This window comes from Pyxicephalus adspersus, chromosome 1 (genome assembly GCF_032062135.1).
Source record: "Pyxicephalus adspersus chromosome 1, UCB_Pads_2.0, whole genome shotgun sequence".
NCBI lineage: Eukaryota > Metazoa > Chordata > Amphibia > Anura > Pyxicephalidae > Pyxicephalus > Pyxicephalus adspersus.
In genome coordinates, this window is record NC_092858.1 from 143,251,244 (window position 1) to 143,263,800 (window position 12,557).

General features: G+C 37.3%; 1 protein-coding gene across 2 annotated transcripts in view; it reads left to right on the forward strand.

The window, feature by feature from the left end:
* The window catches only part of SGSM2 (small G protein signaling modulator 2), a 177,156-nt gene that overhangs the window by 140,017 nt on the left and 24,582 nt on the right, over positions 1-12,557 (forward strand). The window contains exons 8-12 of one of the 2 annotated variants that reach the window (XM_072429801.1): positions 1,443-1,567; positions 4,041-4,108; positions 4,598-4,761; positions 6,251-6,383; positions 12,311-12,445. In XM_072429801.1, the coding sequence (XP_072285902.1) occupies positions 1,443-1,567; positions 4,041-4,108; positions 4,598-4,761; positions 6,251-6,383; positions 12,311-12,445 (625 nt within the window). The remainder of the gene's footprint in view (positions 1-1,442; positions 1,568-4,040; positions 4,109-4,597; positions 4,762-6,250; positions 6,384-12,310; positions 12,446-12,557) is intronic. The other variant, XM_072429795.1, reaches the window with a different exon arrangement.

The window sequence follows — 12,557 nt, forward strand, 5'->3', positions numbered from 1 at the left end:
TCTGGCTATGTCACCCAATCTCACACTTCGCACGGGACGAGATTGAGTGATGTAGTCTGCTGATCTCACTGCATATGTGTGAGTTTGGCATATTTTTTTTATTTATGTAAAGTAAAAACTTTGGGGATAGATACGCTTTAAATACTCAGATTTCTCATGAAAGGGTATTTTGGACAGTAATAATGCATTAATAATCTCACTCAAAAGGCTACAGGGATATTGAAGAGTTTTAGGTGCTTTGTCACTGGGTCACTTAATATATATATATATCTCAAAAAAATGGAAAAAGCTTGATAATAAAATATATAAACCCAAAAATAATAGTTATATATTACTGGTTGTCCTTGAAAACGGTGGTTGTATTAGGTTAATTTTTTTCTTTTTGATTTTGGTGATTTTGGTGGTGACACACTTTCTGCCCTAGGGTGACAACACTCACTAACCTTAGTGTAAATGTGGAGCAGCATTGTCACTATTAGCAGCTCTGAAGATTTGGCCTACAAAACTCTCATCTTTTAAAGCAGAACTGTAGTTGTTGGTGGATGGTGACCTTCTGCCAAGTAGTATGCCATGTATTCACATCATGGCACAGACTTGGCCATGTGCGGCGTTCAGCTCCAGGATCTTGTCCTCATTGTGTCCTATGAAGCCGCCATCTTCGCTGCTGATTCCACAGCAGACTTCTGACAGCACAGCCTTTCTCGTTCGGCATTGGATGGCCATTGATAATGTACTGTAACTCCTGTGCATACGCAGTAGTTGTATTGTCCCTGGCAGCTGACTGTGTATGCAGCACCACTGCCTGTAGAGCCAAGCGCCATATGGTGCATACACAGTGCATTGTGGAGGTAGGACAAAAACATGCATTTCCCTTTTGTAAGTTGGCACTGCCTCCTAGTGACTTTTTTTTTGGAGTTTAGGTCTGAGTTTAGAGCCACGTACACACTACCAATTATAGTCGTTGGAAAGGATCTTTCATGATCCTTGCCATCGGCTATGCACTGCGCGATGCATGAACGAGTGCTGTACATACAGATGCGTTCTGCTGTATGCAGAGGGGAGGGTGGGAATGACAAAGCGGCACCCCGCTGCCCGCTCTACCCGTTCCCTTGCATTACGATTGTTCATCGTCCGTGGATTCGCCAGGACGGTCGTTCGAACGATGAACGACACGATTCTTCATTGTTCATCACTGCGCCGATTATCGGGCAAGAACCATTGGAAGTGTGTACGTAGCCTAAGACTGGTAAGCTGCAATAATAAATTTGTGTTCTTGGGTTTTGATATCCTATAAATTACAATACAAGAAACAGGAATGTATAATACATTGTTGTATTGAAAATCTTTTTATCTATGACTGAAACTTCATAATGGTAAATCTGAAGAACTGGTACATTTAATTTTTTATTGTAAAATATATAAACATATAAATTCTTCTCCAGAAAGAAGATATAGAGGCCATTCCTGGATATCTTTCTCTTCATCAAAGTGGGGAAAACTTGACATTAAAATGGACTCCTAACCAGTTATTGAATGGGACACTGGGAGACTCTGAGCTTGAAAAGAGGTATGGATGAAGGGGTCATACCAAACTAAAAATCAACCAAATTTTGTTCTTAATAACAGCAGGAAATAGTGGGGAAATTTTCACTTGCTTCTGGTCAGGACAGGAAATGAAAATTCTAACCTAGTGATCAGCTAACTTTAGTACAAAACGAGCATGATTAAACCTTATAGCCACGTAAGTCTTTTGAAAGCTGAAGTAAAATAGTTTATCTAAACTGTGCATACTGTCCCTTGTTCTCTAAACAGTTTGGTTCTAAGTGTCCAGACCCAGTCATGATGTATGGTTGTCTATGTGCCACCACTGGCATCTTTGTAGCCAGAATAGAACTTGCCCATAAGATGATCAAAGGACCATCCAGTGGGCCCCCAAAATTCATTTTGCGTGTCTCTGGTGCGCAACTGGTGTCTTACATGAAAATGCCACTTAGCCAGGAAAGCTATGCATTCTGGTAGGCACTTTGTTTCAGTCGGAGCAGTATGACACATACCGTGCAAGAAAATGTACAATAAGCCGGCACCCTTCTCCACTTTAGCCTCATTCAGTCTGATTATATTTCACACTAATATGTCTATGACTGTTGTGGATTACTAGCTTTGACATATACCTGTCTTGCTATGGACTGCACTATTAAGAATATCTGGTTGTGTTTAGTTCTGTTTACTACATTCTCATCACATATTGTGCAGCATTTGTAAATGTGGAAAGGTCATGTACTTATCCATATAGGGATACCATCAGGGACATAGCTGTCAGTCTATTAGAATGACCCTGACTTCAAAGAGAGTTGGCAGATGTGCAATAATAAACAGCATTTAACCTTCTACTCTTTTCTTAGTTGAATATGGTTAACCATTTGTATGTTTTACATCTGTAGAGAGAAGGATTTATTTAATTGTCTGTATTTTCTTGTATTGAGACATGGAGAATATTTGTGTACTTACCTGCAAAATAAAAAGTAAGGAAGAGCTACAATGTAAATTGGTTTACATAGAATTTAATTAAAAATACCACCAGACAACAAGTAAAATCAGTTCTTGAAAAGCTAATACTGGATTTGGGGTTCCTAAAAATTTAAAGCCAACATAAAAAGCAGACTTTTTAATTGGCTTTGGGCAGGGCTCTCTTCCCTCTCGGGCTTTATCATATATTAATAAGGCTGCAGTGTGGTCTGAGAGAGCATTTCTTAAACCTCTCAACATTCTGGTGTGATTACCAGACATTATAGGCAAAAATAAAGCCAGTTGTAGCAGGATTCAGAACAATTTGGTGGGTATGTTGTACAACTTGTGGTAGTCTGGGCATACTCCTAGCCAATATCCTAATCAAGTAAACCCATGTGTTGAACTAACTTTTGGCAACAAACCAGCAATCCAAAAACTGTTGATTGGGTACCCCAAACCTTGAAGGTTACAGTGCAAGATATTTAATTGAATTTGAATCAATAAAACATTGAATCTCATACTAACCTAATAAAAACCAAGGCATTGTCAATTAATTTTTGATTGATGTATTGATTGAACATTGATCAGAAATGCCTGTTCTCTGCTTGATAAATACGCAGCCAAACAACCCAAACAACCGCTAGCCATTGGGAACACTTCCCCAGTTCACACTAACAACACAGATATGTTGTGGTATTGTGAACATAGGGGAGTGCTCCCAGTGGCTAGTGGATGCTAGGTGCACTCCCTACTGCATATCATCTCTCCTGGCCATTGGATGGATGCACGATAGGTAAACAACCTGGAGATATCAATCCTTTTCATTGGTTATTCACCCATCGACCAGCGTATGGCCACCTTTTCTTCCACTTTTTTTTAGTCTACATGGTCTACTCACTAACTTTAACAGCTAATTTTGGTGGTACATTTCATTCACACGGCTGCAGTTTGCATTGAAAACAGTGAACTAATTTTAAGATCATTTAGGTAGAAAGAGATTGTTCTAATGTATACAGTTTTGCACTCAGATGTAAAGTGCAAATAAATATTCTGAACATTTTGTATCAATGAAAACCATTCATGCTTTGTATGCCAAGATGGCAGATCTTTAGATTTCTGGTTTCCTATAGAAGGAAGTATTGTGTAATAATGGAGTTCTCTCTCTGTGGACCTCTGCTAGACTGTAGGGTGGTAGTGATGTTTACTGGAATCTAAAGTTATCCTGTAGGTGAAAGGAGGGTCATTATTTTTTATGATTAAACCTTTCCTGATAACTTATCAACTTTTTCCCAATTATCTGTTGACTGGGCAGCAACTGCCCACTGACAAAAGATCATCTTCTGATCTAGCTGAATACATTCAGTTAGAGACTGTGCCATATCATGTCCTTGGGCACTCTAATAAATAAAGGGCAGTGTAGGCAGTTATTTACAGTTAATGTCTTCAATTATGTGGGCTAAATAAAGCATCACTGTGTTAGGTATCATTTATCATGTGTTTTACAGTGATTTTATTTTTTTCTGTCTCTCCAGTGTGTTTTGGGATTATGCCCTAATCGTGCCAATAAGTCAGATAGTCTGTATTCATTGTCACCAGCAGCGTAAGTAAACATTTCTCTCCAGTATTCTGTATTAAAAATGTGTACGTAAATAAACCATGCAGTATATGTGATCTGTGCATATTTACTGCTAAGACTATAATGCAGAATTAGATCATCATCTAAATGAATTCACCTCACCAGCAATACATGTCAAATCATAGTGTCAGCAACAGCAAAGCAACTAACATTTTAGGATATCAGCAATAGCAGAATATATTTTACTCCTCAGACAAATTTCCTTTACTGAAACAATATAAAGAAAACAAATGTACATGGCCCATCACAACTAAATGGATTGCTGATTTAAAAGTATTAAAATATAGCAAATGGCTGTTGATTGGTTGTGTCTTGTTACTGTTCATTTAGTTCTGCATTTTGCTTCATTCAATTGAACCTATAAATGTTGTTTTTCTGTATTTGATTGTACATTCACCAATTAGGTTTATGGCCAGTGCTCTAATATAACCCTTTGACTTTTTCCATGTATAGCAGACAGCAGGGGAGTTCTTGTACTGGTCAGCCAGGATGGTATCCAGAGACCTCCACTCCACTTCCCTCCAGGAGGACATCTTCTTGCCTTCCTATCTTGCCTTGAAAATGGTCTTCTACCAAGAGGACAGCTAGAGCCTCCTCTATGGTCACAAAGGGGCAAGGTATGATAGAGAAGCATACTTGGTTTCTACGGATAAAAATGTTCTAAAAACTAAAAAAGGAACTGTAAGAACTTGTAAATCTAACTTACATTTTTTATTATAAATTCATTTTAAAATAAAATAATATAAAATAAAGGAACATAAAAAGATACATACCAGAGAATATAAGAATAAGGACAATACCAAACAAATAATAATGCCAACCAATCCAAATCATCCAAGTCCAAAAGAAACCCCTTTAATATAGGACTCATTATTAGGAGGAATATTATCTCTGTATATAGTGGAAAGAATATTCTGTTTTTTTTTTTTAAGCAGATTGCAAAAAAACTTTCTCTCTATTCACCTTACACATTGTAACTAAAGCACAGTTTTTTTAATTTTATTGTGCTTTAATGAGCATTTTCAATCCCATTATCTGGAATAAAGAGCTGGTCATGTATCTGGGCTCCAAAATAAAGGAAGGCTACATTTTTCAAACTGCACTGCAGCACAGGAAAATTAATGGGGGATATGACATGCCGAAATGGCTTCTATGATTTTTTATTATTATTATTATTATTATTATTATTATTATTAATAATAATAAGCAGTATCTGGGGGCCAAGGTATAAAAGCAGCAGGTAACATTTACTGCATTTACTATAGTAAATGTTTAGTAAAAGGCACATTCATTGCTTAATAAATACATATGTATATACATCCTTTACTAGAGTTGAGACTAGAGACTAGAGTTCTGTAGAGGTAAATTGCCCCTGGCTTTGTTCCTTTTAGAATTTGTCCCCTCACTTTCTGTCTCATAATCATAACAAGTGTGTGACTAAATGAAAGGAAATCTCCTAAAATCTCTTAAAAGTTGCCAGCATAATGAACTCTCCACCGTAATGACTTCCCCCTTACTTCTAACATGTTGGATTGTTCACCACTTTCTGACTCCAGAAAAACTAAAGAATGTGAACATAGTTAGTAAGCATACAAACGAGAATAGAAACTTGACAGAGATTCTTTGCAGAGGTTGGACTAAGTCGTCACCCTTCAAGTCCAAGTCCAGTCCCAAGTCATTGACACCAGGCCCCAAGTCATGTCTCAAGTGACCAAGAGTTCTTCCCAAGTCAAGTCACTTCATTTATCAAGTCATTTGCAAGCCGTACTTAGTCTGTTATAATGCCTTCTTCCCCGCATTCCTAGCATTCTAAATCCACTAAGTTCATCTTTCTCTGCTGGGAACTGAAGGGGACGGGGAGGAAGGCAGTCAGGCTTCTGTAACACTGCCTTCCTTCCCGCCCCCTCCAGCTGTCAGAGGAGAAAGCTGTGGACTTGAATGCAATAGAATGCAGGGAGGAAGATGGTCTTACAGAAGACTCAACTTCCAACCTCTGGTTCTTGGGTGCTCTATCCAAAAATAAAAAATGTATTAGCAATACATAATCTCAATCTACTTACCTGTGGATAGGGCCTGATTTTTTTTTTCAAACTTTTTTTGTTACAGGGGAAAATATTTCCAAAACTAAGAAAAAGAAACAGCTGTAATAAGTCAGTAGACTTTGATGATAGTTTTGTGGAAGAGTTAACTACAGACTATGTCTTCAGAATCATCTACGCTGGACATAAACATGACAACAGTAAGTCAGCTTGTGGTGCTTGGGTATTGTATTTGTACACAAAAGACAAACATACATACAGCTCTTCTTTACTAGTGATCTAAAATCTGTGACTTTTCAATTCATCTTGGGATTCACACTTGAAATCAGTTCCATGTATTTGCAAGACCCCCAAAGACAGGTGTATAAAAAAATTAGAATGAGCTTTCTAGTCAGGATTTGCTGTGATGTGCTCTTGAAATATGTTAGTGTTTCTACTTTATCCTCAGTAAAAGCATATTTGGACTTTTGTCCATTGATCTGGACCTCTTTTTATAACTCTTGCTTTGAGGACTTTTACTCATTTTAAGCGGAATTAAACTTAATAAAAAAACATATAACCTACCTTTAATTCCAAAGATTCCTCGATCTTGCTGGAAATGTCTTCCATTGGGTCCAGCGCCGTCCTGTAATCCTCCTTAGCCCAGCACTGCCATCTTTATCCAGCTTCACGCTTCGTCTGACTACGTCACCTGATCTAACACTGCTCTGTCATCTGTGAGATTGGGTGCCGTAGCCTGCTGTAAAGGGGGGAAAAAGAAAACCGATCTCACTGCACATGCATGAGATTTACTTTTCATTTGGGAGGGGGATTCCCCCCTCCCAAATGTAGGAAAAAGCCCCCTTCTGTGCATGCCTGAGATCGGGCATGCGCTGAAGGAGCAGCCAGGAACCTCCTGGGATGCATGAAGTGGGTATCCCAGGAGGCTCTGTTCTCCTATTCTGTCTTTACCACTGCAGCAAATAAAGACAGGAGGGGAGAGGCTTCACCCTTTTTTTTTTAAAAAAAATGTGAAAATTTGGGTAATTTAAGAGCACCCTGTTTCATGAGGGCAGCCTCAACAAGAGTTAGTGAGCTCTATAGAGAACACGAACCTTCCAGTCTTTGAGCACATGACTCCAGAGCTAGGAGAAATACCAGAGCTAGGTTTTCTTTCCTAGCTGCCCATGGAAAGTATAAATTGTCGCTAAAATAAGATATTCCAGAAATTAAGCTTAACTATAACTCTTGAAAATGTGCTCTCCTATGTGGGAGAGCAAAGCAGGCTGCTATTTGTTCCTCCTCTTTCTTTCGAACAGAACATTGATTTGTGTACAGCACTCTTTCATTCATCTGTCACTGGAAATTATCACAAAAGATTTTTTCCAGCAACAATCATCTGATGTCCATTGAATGACTGTTTGATGCTTTATTGTGGCTTTAATCTTGCTTTGTATAGAGCTGGGAAGAGGTAAAACTTTGGAACAGAATGTAAGGGGAAATGTCCCGAATGGGGTTACAGACAGAATTTAAAAACAGATATTTAAATGCATCCCTACTCTACCCAAAACTATTTTCATTCTGAGTTGAATCCATAGGCTGTTGTTGGGATAATGAAGCAGAAACATATTTAAAAGGTACTAACTAGAGATAGACTAACATGCTGTACCCTCATGCACTTACAATGTATTAACTAAAGATGGTTAAACTAAGAAGTAAGCAACAAAATGTAAAGTCTGTGTAGATTGTGGTTTTGCTTTGAATAATATTATTAGGTAATGTAATCACAGTGCAGGAAGGGTTACTGCTTGCTCACCACAGGTAACCACAACCTCTGGGTAGAAGCTGCAACAAGCCCATGGCTGCAGTAGGGAGTGAATGGGAAGTTGATGGCAGCCCATTTATTTTGAATGAGCATGGTGCTTACGGCAGGCTGTCAGCCATCCAGAAGCCTCCAGGGAACAGCAGCACCAACCATATTGTGGGCTACCCCCTTAAACATTCTACTGAATTTTACCCTATTTATACCGAAATTGTTACAAATAATCTGAATTGTGGTTACATTTCACTTTTTTATATAAATATGTAAATTGTGTTAACTTATTACAAATCTAAACAAAACTATTTTTATTGCACACTTATTTATTTTCACCAAAACTTCATCCAATCAGTCATTTTGGAGTTTACAAGATGAAGGGTGATGTCTAGAGGTGCCTAAAAAGAGAACATTTAGTATTTTTCACTGATACAGCGAATAAAATTTACACAGTACGTATTTTCCAGACCACAGCACTCATCAAGTCATCAGTGTATGTGGGTGCTTAGTTAGGTTAGAATTTGTCCTGGACCATCGTTAAAATCCCCTCCCCCCCAAAAAAAAAAAATCAGAGCTTAGGATGTTAGGAATGTTCTTCTCCTGTGCTCTCTGTTGGCGAAAGGTGTGGACCTACTTGGTTTTGTCAATTGATGGATCATTTGGTAGTTGCATCAAGAACATCGCTAGCAACACAACGAGAATGACAGCTGCACAACTTTTCTTTCATAAACTGATTATTAAAAAGACAAAACATATATATTTTTAGCATTATTATACTTTGAGCTTACTTTATATGTTTTGAACATTTTGTAGAGCCTGCAGTAGATTTTCCACTACACAGTATGTATTGATCTGTCACTTTACTAACATTATATAAATTATTGCACTCATTAATACAATTCAGCACAATGTTATAGGCAGCAACATTAATAATTAGAGATCTGAAGGTTGGAATTACCCTATTTCCATCTAGTAAATTACTTTCTATCAAGGCCGTCCTGTTCTCTGCTCGTGGAAGACAGCGACATGGCTTTCTGCCATCACACAATTTTATTAAGTCTCAGAGGAGAGGACACAACTTGATGAAACATAAAGTTTCTGTGTTTCAGGGCAGCAGTTCAGAGGTTGAGTTTAAATTAAATTAACTTGTATCTGGATGTTAATAAAAGTGATTTTCTTCAGGAAACCATCTAACAAAACAGTTATTTTTAACCCTGATATCATCAGTGACTAATTTACAGATATCTTCAGTTATGGTGATGACAGACAGGATTTGAATTAGGCATCAGTCAATACCTTGAAACGCTGTTAAGGGATCTCAGTCGTATTTCAGTAGTGATCATTTATTATCCTCATACACAGCTTAGTGGGCTTTACAAAATTACATTATTTTCTATAATTGTACAGATTAGAGAATGCTTCAAGAGGGATATTTAACTCTTCAAAGAAGTCAATATAAATGCAATTTGAATGTAACCCAAAAGCAATTCAAAGCGGCTTATGCATCACAAAAATAACACAACTTATCAGCTAATCATCGGCACATAATTGAATTCATTTCCACCTAAACATGAGCTAAAGCAATAAAAAACATTCTGTGTTTGACTTGTGTTTGGAGTCTGAAGTCTTTAGATGCAAGCCTATAGAATAAAGTGTACATGAACCCTAACCTAACCTGCCTTTTCCTATTTGTTCTCTTTTGCCCTGGTAATTATACAATTAATAGTTTTAGTTTTATCTCTATAAGTAAAAAAATACCAATTCGTTCTGCCAAAATCCATTTTTGCAACCCGTAGACTTTACAATGTTACCTCAAACAGTTTTATTAGCCTTGCTCAGTTAACTTCTGTCAACACCTACACCTATGTGTGGAAAAGAGGAGATGGGGAGCTGTAGTTCTAACAAACGTCCAGTATGAAGATGACAACACTGCTTAGTTATAGACAGAGTGCAGTAAGTGAGGGTTGTCACTCTAGGATGGGAAGAGTGTGACTGGCATGGGAAATAAAGGCAATAAATCCTGAAAAAGGAAAGGATATAGGCTTTTATATTTCAAATGTTTGTTCTTGGGTTTGTAAAAATGTTTAGGCCAGTTAGATGCTGGTCGGAGAACTGCAGTGTTTTTAATTGTTGCTTTCTTTGTATTTGCATATACAGATGTTAGAAAAGACTCTGTTTAGCTTGTTGTCTGTCAACAGATGTCAGCAGCTTGGAATTATTATCACTGGCTCCCCAGGTTCTTCACCATTATTATAGCTATAAACTGACATTCCAGTCACAGTGGTTATACACAATTCTGTGCACTTCTTTGTGCAGCCCCTTGTGTATACCATTGGATACCTAATGAGCATGGATCCCCTTATACCTAGCAAATGTAGAATGTTTGTGTGCAATAATATGGGATATACACTAAATAGCAGGTAAATGTATTCCGTTGTGCACAAAAATACATTAGACCTGTTTGTTTGACCCTCTTTAATAAACTAACATGGTATAAATTATACTGTTTTTTTTTTCAAAACTAGTGTTTGAGAAGCATGCCTGACCTCATATTTACATATTTAGAGTTGACTTTCTCATTTAAAATGATTCATGTGGACTACTTAACACTTCAAATCTGATTGTAAAATTAAGAATTCATTTAACAAGCATCCCACTTTGTCAAGACTCAATTAACCTTATCATTGTTACAAACCATTAAGAATATTCATAGTCTTTGTCTGAATATTCAGTGAACCATCAATTTCTGATCTTCACAGATCAATATGACTTCAACAGCTACATTAGCTAACAGAATGAACATTTTATTTTATGCTACTGTGTTTGTTGTTGGCATTTTATAATATCGAGAGGTATCATTAATTACATGACTAAATTGTAGTGCTCCCTGTAAAAAATGGTGCTAACATTTGTGGATGATATGTCATTTTTTAATACAAAAGCATCACTATAAAACTGAAGTATTATGCTGAGGTCTAAATCACTCATCTTCCATTGAAACTAAATAAATGTAGACCTGCTAGATATTTTTTGCCCAAGATGAATGATCGTGATCATCTTGATTCTAAAATCTAGGGTGAACAGTGGTCTCTGAAGGTTGTTTAGGGTTGGCACATTGCCCCTTAGCACATCCAGTATTACCAAACTTCAACCACCACTAACATTCCTATATATATATATATATATATATATATATATATATATTATATATCCTTTATATTCTTGTTTAGAGATCCACCATAATAAACAACCTACTGGGGATACTGGGGACCAACACTGGCATTTTTTTTGCCTCTTGCTTGTAATCCCCCCCTCCTTTCCCATCTGCATTGAACTAAACTGCCCTCTCGGAAGATTGTTTCAAGTGACATAAAACTGAAATGTGCTCAATATTGTGAGTGAAGAGTGAATTATAGAGTGAATTCTCTGGTAGCATAGTGCCTTGATCTAGTTTCTTGTAGCACGCAATAGCAATGTCCTGGTGACATGGTCCTTTAGCAAACAACCTCAGGATGGCTTGAGAATGAATTTGTAGATGTCACAAGGCCCCGATTCAGATAAAATGCAGCTTTTGTCTCTTTGATTTATTGTTTTTTGCAAATAGTGTTATCTCTTTGGCCCTAGCTCCAAGCCTTTATCTCTTTATTCCCTATTTTACATCTCATCATTCATAATACATACATAATACATTTTTATAACTAACATAGAACAAACATGCACCCAGAAAGGTTTTGTTCAATGGCACCTACTTATAGTAATGCGTTGAATGACTATGTGATCATTACATTTGATTTAGCTAACATTTTCAAATAATTGTACAGACGATTCTATATTTGGTATATTGACTAATGACACATCTACTGTTGGAGCACCATACCTATACCTTGTGTTTCTCTTCAAAATGTTTATTGTGATTGAATTTTTCTGCTGCAATATTGAAACATTGTTGTACTTAGTGATACCTCTTCTTCTATATCTTCACTCAGAGCAGCTCAACTCAGATTTTACTAAGAAAACTGTTTTTATGAACTGACCAGGGCTACAGTTCCGGTCAAATCGTGCTAAAACTCAGTCTAGCTAAATGAAATACCAATCAACTGCAACTAAGTAGAGCTTTCTGACTGTAGCACATTGGCAATGTTTCTGGGATAGCATTTTCAGTTCAGTGTTTGGCTGTACTCCTTTCCTTTCTAATATAAAAGCTTTGGGTGAAGATATATCTGGAATGTTATTATTTTTAAAAGGTAAATTTAACAATGGTTCTCTAAAGTTCTTTTTCTTTTCTTTAATTTTTTTGCACTTTGTTCCCTCACCATTATTTTCCGAAAACAGTCACTATTAACTACCACCACTTAGCTGCCAGTCGCTCTGTCTCTGTTGACGATGACGAGGAAGAAGAAGATAGGCTTCACGCCATGCTATCCATGATCTCCTCTCGGAACCTCACAGCTCCTAAAATGATGAAAGGTTTTTATCCAACTTCCCTCTTGAACCCTCCCACGTCTTGCTTAAGGAAGGCGATGTTTCCCATTTGACAAATGACAACGGTGGTGGCATTATCAGGCACAGATACTAATTC